Below are 16049 nucleotides of genomic sequence, written 5' to 3' on the forward strand. Positions count from 1 at the left end.
CGTGTATGAATTATTGTATATTTCTTTAACATTTTGTGCAAATGTTTTTGAAAAGAAAAGCCTTTGAGTTTTTCGATGTTTAGTGCCTCAAATAGCAGCTAAACAGTTGAAATTTAGCATTTCAGTTGATCAATCTACTGTTTGATAAGGTCTCGTCATAAATGGTCTCATTGGAAAGGCAGCTGTCAAGAAGCCATTCTTAAAAAAAAGAAATTGAGTAGAGGCTCAATATTTTAGCACTTTCACACGCCGAAGGAAATGCTGATCAGTGACCACAGACAGACAGCTAAAGGATAAAATAGTTTATTTTATAGTCTCATAGTAAAGGTAGGCCTCAACTTGCAAGACAATTGTTGGCAGTATGTACAACATACTTGTAATTTCCATGGAATGGAACTGGACAAAGACCTACTACACTAATAATATCCTTCTAAATAGAAATTAAATGGAAACAATATACATACACACACATTTCCTAGACACGAAAATGCTTCCTTTTTTTTTTTCCTTGGAGGGGGGGGATTCAGCAACATTGATTTTTACTGTGTAAAGCACAACACACCGACATGGACTTCTTTTGCTTCCCTGTACTGCAGGAGACGGGGGCTACTTTTTGAGATTCAAAACCTAGTTCATAACCTTGAAGAAAACTACATGTGACAAAATCAGCATCATCTCATGACTCGTGTGATCACTAAAAGAAATGCATAACATACTGTTTGAACTTGAAAACATCCAATTAATGCTTTTTTATAATATATAAAATGAGATGCCTAATGTATTCAGCCACCTAAAGTCATCCACTACTTCAAGCTAAAGGACAAAATACGATATAAGTTCAGGAATATTCTCCTTCAAAACATCAATTTCAACAGAACAGGTTTCTCTCTCTCTTTTCTTTTTTTAAATCATCTTGTGTTGACAAGCGTGTGCTGCAGGAAACGTCTGCAATCCAGTGGGGCTGAGGTGGGTTATCACTTTTAACATTTGCTCCGAGCATCTTCACATTCTTTACTGGAAAAAAAAGAAAGCTACAAATGTTTTATTCATTTTTAAAAAGGTAAATCTTTCCAGAATATTTTCTTTTTTATCTAGGTGTGTGTGTAAATTCTAAACAAGAAAAACAAAAACAAAAAAAATACATAACATAGCAGTGCTTGGAAGAGTACACCTGGCTCATCCTTCCTCCCAAAGGAAAAAAGATAACTTGGGGGAGGAGGAGGAGCTTTACTGAGGGTACACACACACACACACAAAAGCATTGAGTCCTTACGTAGCCAAGCTGCCTCTTTTTAGGATTTGGATTGATGTTGCTAAAGAAGGGGAGGATACCAATGATGGAGAACAAAAATCAACAGAGAAAGGGGTGGAGGAGGAGGGGAACCTGAAGCTCTCTAGGTGGATTGAAGCAGTTGTCTTTCACCCTGCTTACAACCTCTCTCCCGTGGGTGGAGACTGGCTGGAGAGAGACGATTGTGGCGGCTGTTGTGAGGAGATTTGATGGCGACGAGTCTCCAGTGCGAGCCCACCCAGAGACGGAGGAGAGAGGATGACGAGGGAGGCCGAGGTGGTCGTTGGCATGAAGGTAGGAGAGGTCGGTGAGCCTCGAGAGCTTTGAAGGCCGTCTCCCCTCTTGCCCTCCGCTGTGCTCCGCTGCCTCGACCGCACCTATTTTTTTTCCTTTTTTTATTTTTTCGTTTTAAGGCGCTCGGCTCTCTAGCTGGCCTCCACGCGCACCTTCTTCCTGGTGGGTGGCTCTTCTGCCTCCGACTCCGAGCTGGAGTCGGAGCCGCCGTCGAAAGCCGACACGGCGCTGCCTTTGGGGTTGGTGTACAGGCTGCTGTCAGACGAGGAATAGTTGGCCTGGAGCTGAGCTGAGCCCTTCACTTTCTCCAGAGCGCGGACTGCGTGGACACAAAGGAACAGAGAACTCAAATTTACAAAGAAACGATTGGTCTGAGGAAACACTGCTGGTCATAATTCTCTGCTTTTATAAGCTGGACAGAAACCTGATTAGGATGCATTCAAAGCACTAACAGATTACTTTCAGCGCGAGATCTTGAAGTAATTAAACAGATTTCAAACAAACTTAAGAGCGAATCTGAATCCTGGGGCCAGAATCGCCCCAGCAAAGATACCAATCTGGATGGCATTAGAAATTGTGACTTTTACCTGCATTTTCATGAGTTTAACAACTTTTCTTATTGGCAAATAGCTCTCCCGTGGCTATTCATACTACAGCAAAGTAACAAAGTAACAAACTATTAGATGACAAAAAAGTTGCAGCACAAAATTCTGTAGTTAAACTTCTTTAGACGGACAGAAAGGGCAGCTTCTTTGGGCCGGCCCACTAAACATTAAATTGGGTTGTTTGTGGCCCACAATGTCACATGAGCTCGATCAAACTGCTTTAAAGCCTGAAACTGGACTGTTTATTGAGCCTTCTAACAAACAAACAAAAAAAACCTTAATTTTACATATATTATCTTATTTCTATCAGTTTTGCTACAGCTGGCATTTTTGTGCAATCTAATGCTTAAAAGGGGGGAAGGGAAAAAATCACAGTGATGACGCAGAGGTCTCACAAAATTTTAACCTCCTGAGACCTTGCATCCTTATGTGGGAACACTGCACTCAGGATTTTCTGTATCTTACACTTAACTCTGCTCAATGTTGCGTATTATACTTTGTTAAAAGATGGTGACTTATTGTATTATAGTGTAAAAAAAAAAGCCAATGCAACCACACACAAAGACGCATTTTCGGCTCAGTTATCAGGAGGGTTTAAGACTTTAAGAAACAAACGTGATCCATATACATATGGACAACATCCTCATTTTGCACAAGAGTGTATTAATGCACCATGTCTAAGCTACACCTTTCATTGAGTTTTGGAGGATTTTAGGTACATCAGAGACCAGAACATGATGGTCCAAATTTGCTCAAGGTCTAAACAATGACAATATTTAGACCTTTGTCTCTCCAAAGTCTCTGAGAAAGCTTCCTGTGCTCAACAGTTAAAACCATTTTTGTCTCTTGGATTCTCCAGTAACGCTTGGTACGAAATGCACATTTGTAGGTGCTTTTGCTTTTTTTTAACCATCATCTTCGTTTACATGACTGTTAAGAATCAGCTTACTGGAGAAAGCCGATTGTAACCTGGTTACTGAGGAGCATGGAAATATTAGCCTTAGAGCAACCTCGGCCCTGGACGTAAAAATAGACAAGCACATCTCATACATAAACTTTAGAAACATGAGGGAGAGACATTAGAGGGGCCATTCTCTTTTAGGTGATTACATGGAGGTACAAGGAGGCATGTTATTAAATGCTCAAACATAATGATAAAATGTAGTTTTACCCCCATGTAGTTGCAGATGATCCTATAGTAAATTTAGAACAGAAAAGGGGGCAGACTTGTTCTTTTTCTAAAAAAAAATCTGTTTATGCGTAAAGAGCAGTGTGTTCTAAAACTATTCACACAGACTCCTTTATCGCCAAAACATTCAAACAAACATTTATTGTTCGGCCGTCCACGCTTGCACATATCAGGTGGAAAACCTCACAGCCGACCCAAACTAGCATTAATCAGCCCGCCTCTCCCCGATAAGAAGTGTTACCTTGTTGCTCAAGCAGTGCGTTCTGCCTCTTCAGGTCGTCGATGTCCTGCTGGTGTGTGTGGTTTTTCCGCCTCATGTACTGAATGTACTCTGTGGCTTTGTCTAGGATTTGAGCTCGAGACGCCTGTTTGGTAGACTGCTGTTAGTGACACATGCAAAAATTGAAGCAATGACGCAAGTATACAGAGTCTTTATCACATTTCTAACACAGTAACTCTAACTCCTGCCATGATGCTACACAGACTGGCCCCAGAGAGCAGCACACTGCAGACTCAAACCACTGCAGGAGACTACAGGGTATCTGAGACAGCAGTGCATTTCTCTACCTAGCTTGCCTTCTTTTAACCCCCTGAAATCTGCTGGCACTTCAGTCTGACATGCATAAGCTTTGTCATACCCCTGACAAGTTACGGTCAGAGGCCTCTCCTCGATTACAGCAGACAACAAACACTGCAGCAGCAACCAGCTCAGATTACAGCTTTGCCATCATGCCTGCCTGGTGTCTGTCAGCTACTAGACCTGTACGAATTATGGCTGGGTATCACTGATTTAAAAAAAAATCATTTAAAGGCTCCAACTTACCTTCTGTTTAAGAAAAACAAGTCTAATTTAAATTAAAGTGACAGAGACAGCGAGAGGTGTCCACCATAGAGAATGTGATACAATCCCCCGTTGCTAGGGAAAAGTGTCTATTTGCCAGATGTGTATGAGTGTCAAAGAAGGTGCCGAACCAAATTTGCCTGCAGGTTTTTCTTGTACAAACACTCGCTAACCAGTAGCTCAGGACAACTGGAGAAAGTGCAACACTCACTGGAAATGAGAACGCTTCCCTTAAAAGTAAAAGCTGTGCTGCAGAGCTGAAGCCAACATGTTTTTCATTGAATGCCAATGATCTGTTTCCTGCTTGTGTCACAACAGCTCGGAGAGTAGCTGGACCATATTTGTAGACAACTCCATCACTTCCATTCAAACAACCGCAGCAATATGCTAGCGATCAAAGCAATCACAAGGCCAAATGGTCAGGGAACAACCTAGCAACAGGTGAGTCACTGGCCGGTCTGTAGGCCTGCATGCCTGGGTCTTTAGCAATTATTTTCCTAGCAACTGCAATCAAACCTCCAGCAACCAGTTGGGGAATATGTATCCTTCACAACAGGCAGTTACCAGGTGGTCACTGACCACTCTAAGCCCAAGGCCTTATTCAGTTGATCTTTTATTTGCACACATCCAAAATTGGCAATAAGTTAATTTCACGTGGCTAGCAATGGCACGTTTACAAAACTTCAATTAAGGTCATGCGTTGCAAAGAACAGGCCACTGGAAATCAATTTAAGTATATTTGGGATTTAAGCTTTATTTAACCGTCTATGCTGAGGCCACTATGTAGTTTATTCAAGTTGGCGTATCTGCACTGCAATTTTGCCACTCAAATAGCACTTGTGAGTGGAACTTCTCTCTTCAAGTTGAGCTGCTCTCTTCCCGTCAGAAATGCACAGATGGAAACAGCACCAATCGCAGTCATTGCGCAATGCAATGAAATGCAGTTACCTTTGTAGGGCGATGCATGTCTGGTCATGAGGTTTCATAGGATTTTGCGGTTACAACGTACCCACAGCATAAATTTAATGCAAACATTTAAACTCTGCATTACTCTCATTGATAAAGGTAAGCCAAGTAGTATGGATAAATATATGTGGACGTTTCCCTCTGCCTCAGAAGGTTAACACTGCTAACTGGACCTTCACCCCATCCACAGATGTGTCGCTGTCTGCGGAGGCAAAAAATGTCCATCAGATCCTCCAGAAATATCCTACAGATGATATGGATGTCCCCAACTACTAATTTCATAACCGCTTTAACTCAGTGTTTCACCTGCAAAGGCATTAAAGGGGATACGAGTTGATTTCAGCTCCTTACCCTGCAACAAAACACATTTGGGCAGACACACAACCCAAATATCTCCAAGTCTGATGGCAGTAAAGCTGCTCTTGGTTAGCGCTTTAGCAGCTCTACTGCTGAATTACAGCTCACCCCAAGAAACTCAGAAGCACAAGCTTTAAACCTTACATCAACTCAAAGGAAGAAGCGGACTGACATTTAAGGAACAGACGTGTTTCTTCTTTCCCAAAAAGCAGTTAATCAATGGAAAATTAGAATTTAAACTGAGGATCAAGTCTAAAAGTCAGGAAACAAGAGTGTGGCACCACCAGCCTTCCTTCCTTGTAGATTATAGGCTCAACATGCTTGCACTGAATGCACTTTCCAACGCTCAACTATTTAACACGTCCACATACTCTAAAGCAGCCAACATACTAGTGTTCATTATCTTGATCAAAACACTGCTTGAAAGAATTTTCCAAGATGCAATCTATCACATTTTTTTACTCTGCTTGTTTACGACATACATTACGGCCATTAGTGCAGGGGAAGGGGAGCTGCTGGGTAAGAAAAAAAACAAACAATACTCAAGCCAAAATACCAACAAAAAACAGAAAAACGATCAGAATTACAGTCAAAACACTGCAATCTTCTGTTTAACACTAGAAGGCCAGAACCACTAGGAAGGTGAAAAAGATGCTTAATCATTAAAAGGGTTTGTTTATTTTATAATTCGTTCCATATTTAAAGAGTTAAGCCTTCTGGTTAATCTGCCTGTTTATGATCAGCACATTGGTGCAAGTGATATGCCATAAACAGCCTCATAACCATTTATGCTAGTGATCGAGCCACACTGATCTCAAAGAAGGTTCACAACTCCCAATCCGTAACTGAACAGGGGAAGTCCATATTCCTATTTTTTACATTAATCCAAGTTTAAGGTCTAAAAATTGGCAAAATGTTTATTATTGGGAACTGTGACCAAAGATTGTGAACCTGCCCAAACCACAACAGACTGTCACTTGGTAATCTTTGAAACACTGACTCAGAACCACAAAAGTACACTGATTTGATACCCAGCCATAACTTGTTTTGTTGTTTTAATCGATAGCTAAACAGCCGTATCCATGTGGTGATTCGGACTGAGATAAATATAGCCGAGCATCTTATTAGGCCATTTTGCACTGTGTGTTTCCTGAACTGAAATAAAACCCTTGTGCAGCCAGTTGCTGAACCCACTCTAAAAATTCTCAACGTCAATGATGTCAAAACAGGAAGAGAGCAACAAAATGTCCTCATAATAACTTCCCAATGCTGCTCCAAGTACTTAGACTGCATCACTGCCTTCCTGTTGCCAGTCTGCACCCTTCTACCATTTACCCTCCACTAATCAGCCTGCCCAATCAATGCCCTCCACATGAAGCAACAAGACATCTGCATCTCTGAACATCTACATGCTGTTTTCTAAACATCATAAACAGTAAAATTCACATTTTAGCATAGACATGACACAATAAAAATTCATTCAAATTCAAATATTTTTCATACATGAGTGTGTAGTTGGTATTTGTGTGGTAGGCAGACTTACAGGCTGAGTGTTACCAACCTTTTCTCCCTGCAGGGAGGGTACCGAGTCCCGGAGGCTGTGAAAGCTGTCTTTGATGTGGTCCCTACGCTTGCGCTCCAGCGCATTGTGGTGTGCCCGTTTGTCTGCCTGCAATGACAAGAGTCACAGGGCCTTGAGCCAGGCAGCAGAGCAGCGTGGGTAGAGGGACAGCGGGTGTCCAGCCATCCCAGTCAAACGTTCACAAGCCGCTCTGCTGCCAAGTCGCACTCTGCAGTAAAACACTGCTTTGTGCTTTTAATTCAGTGCAGCCATCATTATTATTAACCAACCATTACAGAGGAGGAGGACTCATTTAAGATGTAGTTAATATCCCCAGTAAGGCATCAAAATCCGTTTGTCTTCAATCTATAATAAAACACTGAGAATGCTAGTCACACATTTTTAAGGCCATCTTCAAACTGCTCAACAGCCTCAACCTCTAAAAATTCATTTTACTATTAAAGATGAAAATCTTCTCCTTTTCACTAACTTCAGAATTTGTGAAACATAACCCTCATTTCTTCTTTTTTTAATATCAACACACTTCTCTTGTCATTTTAAAGAAATTCATATTAAAAAAGGGACTCCAGTTCACTGAAACTCATGCAAATATTATCGCTCTGTAATCCACAAGATAATATGTAAGTTTTAACCTCACAGTCCTCAACGGATTTCAATATCAGCAGCCGATATGACAGATTCTACATAGAAGGCCAGATCTTAGTGTAGACCATCGTTACTCTGATATTTTAGCCAAATTTAAATATGACCAAAGGTGAGAATACTTTTTAACTAAACATAACAAAGATATAACATATTTTAAAAAACACAAAATGCTTAAATTTATTAGACCAATAGTCATAAAAACAATCAAACTAATATTTTACAAATAATCCAAAACTTGTTTAAATCTAAAAAATTATATTGGTATTTATTAGACAAACTGCATTTGTGTTTTTTAATACCTGCATTTATGCCGGCACACTGTACTCATCTGAGAAGTCCGAAATTACAAACATCAGTCAACCATAGAAATCTAAACAAATAACTTTAAATTTTGCAAATTAAAGAGCTTGTGCATATTGGTGGATTAACAATCACAGAAACGTGAAAAATTATTTTGGTAATCACCAATAGTGTTAATCTAGTGTGGCATAAACCTTACATTGGATAGTGGTCTAATAAATTTGCCAAGCACTGTAGATGAATTATTACATCTTAACATGCTAACAATGAAATGCAACTTCCAGCTCCCTCTTCATCCGCTGCGAAACTCTATTGTCTAAAATAGACCAAAATACGGAGAAATCTCTAAATTTGAACATGAAAACTAGTCACTGCAAACATGATGACAAATAATAGTGCCAGCTAACTCCCTGATGAGAAAGTAAACAGTTCAGCCGTCATGAACAGAAGTTGTTTTGCTCTCCAGCCGTTGGCTTGCTGAACCCTTTATGGGGTTCGGCTTTTCACCGTAAATTTGAGGTTAATTTTAGGCTGCTGTATGAACTAAAATACAACATTTTTCATGTCTTTTGTCAAATCAAATAACTAGCTTAACTATAACAACCCAACACTATTAACAAACACCAACTAAAAACAGGCACATAACTAGCTGTTAATTCAAAATCACACATCTGAACTCCAATTAAACTCAAGGCATAAGACAGCTGCCATTAGCACATGACCAGAGCACTGATCAGCATGTAGTTCGGCCTGTTTTTAGGCCAAACAATTACAGCCTCCAATCAAATCTGACTCCTGACTAATCCATGCTGTCACCAGGCTGAGCCCAACACCCAATAAGAGCCTCCAAAATCATCTGTTCATCCACCATCACACAGCTTCAGGAAAGCAAGAGATGTGACTAAAATATTAGCAATGAAAACAGAACAATATTTGTGGTCACGCCACAGTTTCAGGCAAGGAGAAGAGGAGACAGAAGTCAGGTGACCTTGTGTCATCTGACTCATTTTGTCCATGGATTACAACAAAAGCCAAAGTGGCCACGAGTGAGACGACGAGCAGGTTAAGACAAGCCTTTCGCTGTGATCTCGGTGGGTGTAAAGCGTGACTCAAGTAATACTTTAAGCAAGTAAACATCCTGCAGAAGGTCTTAGCAAGAAGATAAATGCTGCAGAGCATGAACACATCCTAGACACCCTGAGTGTCACTGAAACTGAAACTTTAATTAAAAAAAAAAACAAAAACCCACATATATACCCTTAAAGCTACCCACGATGCATATCATGTGACTCAGTGGCAGCTGCTCCTACAGTGTGTTGCATAAAAGAGAGACCAACCAGAAAGGAGAAAAAACCACCAGGACCATGTGCCTCATTGTGCCAAGCACTCCCTCCATTAATCCTGGCATGAACAAACACATGACTGCTATTGATGGCATGTGCAATTACCAGTCTGGTGGCTGTATCTATGGATGCTTCAGTGACGAGACAATAGATACAGAAAGTACACGTGGTTGACTTTCTCGTTCAACAGCAATGAGGGGAAGACTATTATGTTCAGTATATTAACAGGAGTAAAGCCCAGAGTGTGTTAGCATTCATTTCTTATAGAATTCCTGCTTGTAAAAGCAAGCGGTGACTTACAGACAAGCTATTTAAAACATTGGAACTGCTTTAAATACAGTTACCAATCAATGTTGGCCATTAGGTTTACTTTCCTTTTTGTAAATGTACAGTTTATTTGGCTAAACTCAGAGCTGGACAATAAAACGACAAAAGAAATGCCCATGAATCAAGTTTTGCCCAATATAAATACGAGATATGGTCAACATAAAGCTGCAGCAATACACATGAGTGTGACTGAGATAAAACAAAATAAAAAGTTTAACGAAGACTCACGGCACAAGACTCAAGCTACGAGGAGTTTGCTGGATGGAAGCATAATAACTTCATAATGCCAGTATGAAGACACGATGCCAGTAAGCACAGTCGATAATGCTGAATTAAAGGAACTGACCATTAACATTTCTCGTACTTTCAAAGCTGTACATGGACTGTAGAGCGACGGCTGAACAGCTGTGTCATTCTTCGCTACCACACTGGCTTTGTGGTCAAGTTGCACATCTGATCCATATGAGCGTCACTGCCCACTTTGTTGAGACGGCACTTTACTTCTTATTCCATACTTTATGTGTTGTAACCCGTTCCTCTGCTTCAGGGAACAGACGTTATAGACATAACTGCTTGCTTGTGCCTTGGAGCACAAGTAGCCCGAAACTATCTGAATGTTCTCCTTTGCCTGCATTTGAAAGGTTCTTGAATTTGTACAGACAGTCTGAATCTATAAAAAAATTAATAAATAATACACTTTGAGATTTTATATCGGATTAATATCTAGGTTACATTTATTTGGAACTGACCAAAGATTTCAGTTTTCCATTTTGTTTGTGTTCTTGGTTATATATCTTGGTATGAAAAAGAACCTCTAAGCTTGACCGAAATTGTGAGTCGAATTATAGCACGATTTATATTTCAGACTGATAAGAAAGAAATTATTGTTTTATGACTTTCTTTCCCATATCACCCAGCCCTAGTTAAACCTCACAATAAACTCCAATCCAATAATCCCATAAAGCTACTTTTGTTTCCTCATTTCTTTCCATTCGTTTAAAATTAGCAAAAATAAGCTTCACGGGTGGATTTTGACAGGCCTGTCACGCTTCTTCAAAGTCTTCGTTCACTATTTAAGATTTGAACAAAGTTCCACCACAGATATATATTTTGGTGCCTTTAAGTTACTCTTTGGCAATGTAAGTCGCACTCTCGGGAGGATGATGAATATTTACAAAAACCATCAGAATTTGAATTTATTATAAATGTTTTAAAAACATTTTTTAAGGGAAAAGTGGTTCTGTTTTAGACAGTAAATATCACATTAGTAAGGATAAGGTTAGTCATTTCATGAAAAATTTGTTCATTAATTTATTAATACCACCCACCTTATGACCTCAGAGGTAAATGATTTTTAGTGGTACACCAACTTCAGTCTGTTTAATTGAGGCAAGATTTTACCTTCAGCCTATGAATATTTTATATAATTTAATATTTTTTACAAGCCCCAAAGCAAAAAAACAAAACAACCGTATCTGAGAAGGTCTAGAGGAAACACAATTATTTAGATTTATATGAAATGACCCAGCTGTCTGCACTATACATGCTCTAACCTACATAATTATAATTTATATTGAACACTAATCTAAAGACGAGTAGCCGTTAATATGAAACTGCTTTTTTACATTACAATATTTTATTAATCTGAGTACCAGTGAGGGTACTTTCTACTACTGTTAAATATGTCTTTGGGAAAAGAAAAGAAAAAACCCATCTCAAATTCTGTTTGTTCTTGTTGTTTCTTTTGAAGGCAAAAAAGAGTGAAAATAAGCTGACAGAAAAGCTTGTTTTGGGAAAATTAAACAATATAATTGCCCCCAAATGTCAAGATGTGACCCCACAGTACCGATAGAAAAATAAGGAAGCATGCCTCTTTCTGAGAGCAGATTAAAGGACAGACACCACACCCTTTACATAAAATATCCACAAGATCTCCACGTATGTACTGTCACGTAACCTGACATACCTTTCAACAAGTCTGTTCCTTCAGAGAGCCAGGACTGCAGCAATGTTTCCTTCATTTCTGACTTGTGTAGGAAATTTTAATTCCAAGTGAATCCACTTTAAAGGTTACATCATGCACATAATTACATTTAACTAGGTCGCCAACACTAAACAGCTGCTATAAACACAGCAATATCTGCATGGTCAAGCCACCTTGTTGAGCACATCAGGCTCCACAAAAAGCAGGTGTCCTATTACCTGCTTGCAACCATTATCACTTTACTGTAAAGCTGATACGTTCTGCTGGCGGCCTACGCCAGCTGAGCTTCTCCTCCGTTCTATTCATACCTGATCATGAGACATTACATAACACCACCAGGTGCCTAGCTGCTGCTTCCTGGCCATTCCTTGGCCAACTCACCTTCCCCGCACGAAAGCCTACGCTGCTGTCAAAACTTTTTGCACTAGTAACCATGGAAACGCCACTAAAACAGATTCTCCAGCAGGTGAAGCAAAGTTGACAATTTAAAAAATGTCCTCATTAGGACATATTTAAGATGTTACAATGACTGGTTTCACTGTTCATTAGTTTATACATTTCTGTTCTTGGAGCTACAAAATAAATCACATTTTTCCCCTCGTACATTTTCTAACCATTACACACTGCATACCATACATACATTAAGTGCTTAGCAGCCTCTTCGCTCCATGACTAGACAGCGTTCAGTCTCTTATCTCACCTTCCAAGACATATCTACAGACAACAGGCCCACTTTCCACATCACTATTCAAGTTTTGAGAGCTATTCAACGTCTGCCACAACGAAACCATCATTAGATTTTATTCCTATCTCCGTTTGCACAGCTAAAGAGGTGAATTTAGTTTTTGGAAACAGAAATTGCAATCTGGGAAGTGCAATCCTGAGAAAATACGAGCCACAATCTAATTAAAAAATAAATAAATAAATAACAGAGCATCTGAACAAGCTGACAAAAGTATTCTTGGTGGTAAATTTACTTGCCTGTAGATAATTAAACCATGAAGAGAGACACCATTCTGTTCTATTACTGCTGTTTGGCAAAACAAGAAGAGGGAAACTTCTTTTTATTCTTCATAAAATAATGATATTTTTCCACACATCTGTGAGCACATCTGCCAATGTTGCAACATTTTTTATACACTTGAGACCACTTTTTTTTAAGCCATCTGACAAACATCCAAAATTATGACTAAGGTAACACTTCAACAATTGTGCAAAGCACTGGTGATTTTTTTCTAAAAGCAACTTGCCAGGTTTTGCTCTAAAGCTAGCTTTTCTCTAACTGTCTGAAGCAGTAAGTCGGGGTTTTCCTGCAAATAAAATTGACTGCGTTAAATATATTTACTCTTTTTCTTTTAATGGGATTTAATCTAGTTTAAATGCACCCCCCAGAAACAGAAAAATGCATAAACTTCTTGTAAGTAAGGCAACCATAAGCAGACCAATGGGACTTGCTTGCATAATCAACCCAGAAAGGCCCATTTTAAGCAAGAAGAAAAATACTCCTACTGTTCAGCAGAAAACGAAATATTTTCTGTATGCATGTATAAACTAGACAACACAAGCAGAACATTAAAGTCAGTATTGATCAAAAAATAAAAAGAGAACTGCCTCAGGTCTGTTGGGGGGAACCAGCAAAAAGGCTATTTTCTAATCTTTATATCACTTCATGTTAAAATGTTAACACTAATATTTCCTAAACAGCTCTTCTGCATTTTAATTCTGGTTATTTGACAGGCGGGGAAACATGGTGTTTTTGTGTGCACCAACCAAATCGTGCAGGGTGGTTTCCACCCCCCCTAGCTTGTATGCATGCAGCTATACGTCATTCATTTAGGCTGCCAGCCTTTTAGTTGCCTGTAGAGAGAAGATGGCTCTAATCACCGTCTGCAATACAGGAAAACATCCCGCTGCACCCTTTCCTGACACCAAGCCCTGTCCGAGGAGATGCGGCAGTCTCTCTACCCGTTACGCCCCCCTCTGCATCTGCATCATGGATGCAGAACAAAATGTAAACGCGCTCTCTCTTTACTAAGATGACCTACATGTGTGATATGCAAACCTGATTGTGAGCGGAATCCCCGCGGAGGGGAGCAAAAAAGCCTGGGGTGGAAGAGGGGGGGAGACGACTCAGGCCACTAACCTGCTGCTACGGAGAACAGAAGGCTTTGTGTTAACCGGAAAAAACAACAAACACGCGCACACACAAAAAAAGCCTCTGTAGGGATAAAGCTTTGGTCTAAATATAGATTTCGTGTTACAGTCTCCCTATGGTCGGGTATACACAGGATGGGGGATACCCTGCAATACACTGAAGCCGAGGATTATCGCTTCACTTGCAGAGATGCATGAACAGCTACACGCAAAGCAAAAAATACCGTCCACACACACATATATAAATAAATTTAAAACATACATGTGTTATCATTGAGATAACCGCACTATCACATTCTCTTTTATGACTAGCCCCCACCACCCAAATAGTGCAATCTGACTAATACACCATAATAAATAAATAAAAATTAAATAAGCAAAGTGGTGATGAATAAGTTAACTTAGCAATAATCAGAGACACATTTTTTGTGTCGACAGTGGACAAATCCAGCATTACGCACCACAGAGTGATATCTCGGTGATTCTTCCTGCAAAGAAACAGAACAAAAAGTACAATTGTAGCCACAATTCTTCGTAAAGCTCCACAATCTCACTGTTTTCGCTGAAGAAAAGTAAGATAATTAATCAGATCAACAATGAGCTGATGCAAGAAAGCCTACTGTTTCTTATCATTTAGCTGGAATCCCGATAAAATTACTCAGAAGATCAGAGCTAGCCAGCTTACTGCCAGCTAGCGCTTAGCCGACGAGCTAGTTGAGCTAAAAAAAAATTTCCAGCTGGCGGAATAACATCCTTAAAAAGCAAAAAGCAGCCATACTCACGTCACTATCGACTTCGATGTCATCGTTATCACTCATTCTTCGATTAAATAGGCTAGTTTAAAGGGACGGGTGGCTAAAAAAACAACATGAATCAGCTTAGCACCGAGCGGCGCTCCTATACACGGACAGCTAACAGCTCACGTTCTGTTTGGACGGAGCCGAGGTGGACTCTACGGGCTCCACGTGACTGCACTCCACACACGCAGCTGTCGCACCGCTGTACGCATGCGCAGAAGCAAGAGGGCTTTTGGGAAGTGTAGTCGATAGGATTGTTTTTCTTAATTTCTCAGATGCAAATTAATATTTGTGGAGCATTTTACTACAGGTAGTATTTATAAAATATATAATTTCCCCTGGATGAGTCAAGAAAGCATTATACAGAAAGTCTGAATACCGTTGCAAATGTAAGCAGTTATTATTTCTAAACTACAATATCCAGGAGGGATTTTGCTTGTATACTACGTCACAGCGTCTTTATTTTTGTGATTTGCATTCTGGGAATTGTGGTTGGAGTCGTATTTGTATGTCAGAAGAGCTAAACGGGCCATGGCTGAGACACGTGGATTTCAAGAACATACTGAAGAAACATAAACTCTCACATGCTCAGGCCCAGCTACAGCAGCCTACAAATATACACCAAACAGGCGATTCATTCCTAGTATGGCTCTCCTTCTTTTCTGTTTTTCTTTTTATTTCTTTTCATCTTGTTTGTGTTTTATGTGATTCGTTTTCTTTTTAGGGACCATGAGTCTGAAATAAAGATTGACTGAGTCCAGTCCAAAAACTATAACTTGTGTTGTTTTCTTAGTTTTTTTTAAATGATAAAAACAATAAAATATCCTTGGGTTATTACTTGGGATACGCAAAATAATGTTAATGATTCAATTGATAAACTAAAATTTAAGAAAAAAACAAACAGACCTTTCTGTAATGCTAGTGGAATAAATGCAAATAGGAGCTGGTCTCTGCACAAATAATAGCAAGAGTAAGAGCAATAATCTGCTCTGGTGCTTCCTTTTTTCAGTAAATTGTGCTGTAGATAAGGAGCTTACACTGTGGATTATTCTGCACTGCAACAGTGAATCAGTAATTTTTTTTTTTTTTTTTTTTTTATGGCTGGGAGAAGCCTCCTCCGTTCCCCCACCAGCAGGTCAAGAGACCACATCAGCTGCAGGCAACATCCTGTTTGCTTTCCCTGCTGCTTTACACCTGCACTGACCTTCATCCTTCTGTCAAGCCAGTCTGGATCATCTGCCTCTTCTATTTCTTGTATACTCCGCCAGTTTTGGGCCCCATCTACAATTTTCTTGAATCTTATTGTATGTCCTGCAGCAGGATGGCCCAACAGGGTCACCTAGAAATATGGTCAGTAACAGCATACCCTTTTTA

General features: G+C 39.8%; 1 protein-coding gene across 7 annotated transcripts; it reads right to left on the reverse strand.

The window, feature by feature from the left end:
• Window positions 1-287: 287 nt before the first annotated feature.
• Window positions 288-14841, reverse strand: max (myc associated factor X). Of its 7 annotated transcripts, none has more exons than XM_063494756.1 (5): window positions 14661-14841; window positions 14340-14366; window positions 7087-7212; window positions 3621-3744; window positions 288-1904 (listed from the first exon to the last, which is right to left on the reverse strand). In XM_063494756.1, the coding sequence occupies exons 1-5, from the start codon at window positions 14694-14696 to the stop codon at window positions 1717-1719; spliced, it is 501 nt and encodes a 166-aa protein (XP_063350826.1). In that variant the 5' UTR covers window positions 14697-14841; the 3' UTR covers window positions 288-1716. The 7 variants fall into 7 exon arrangements, with proteins under 7 accessions (XP_063350826.1, XP_063350829.1, XP_063350825.1 ...); XM_063494759.1 differs by having other exon boundaries at window positions 7105-7212; window positions 14661-14840; XM_063494755.1 differs by having other exon boundaries at window positions 3621-3759; window positions 14661-14840.
• Window positions 14842-16049: the final 1208 nt, after the last annotated feature.

Source organism: Pelmatolapia mariae, linkage group LG15 (genome assembly GCF_036321145.2).
Source record: "Pelmatolapia mariae isolate MD_Pm_ZW linkage group LG15, Pm_UMD_F_2, whole genome shotgun sequence".
In the NCBI taxonomy this organism is placed as follows: domain Eukaryota; kingdom Metazoa; phylum Chordata; class Actinopteri; order Cichliformes; family Cichlidae; genus Pelmatolapia; species Pelmatolapia mariae.

Coding starts and splice junctions, on each gene's coding strand:
- max (XM_063494755.1), bottom strand. CDS start 14,696: ATGAGTGATAACGATGACATCGAAGTCGATAGTGAC. Junction 14,367..14,660: donor ACATCGAAGTCGATAGTGAC/GTGAGTATGGCT, acceptor GTTTCTTTGCAG/GAAGAATCACCGAGATATCA. Junction 7,213..14,339: donor CACCGAGATATCACTCTGTG/GTGCGTAATGCT, acceptor TTGTCATTGCAG/GCAGACAAACGGGCACACCA.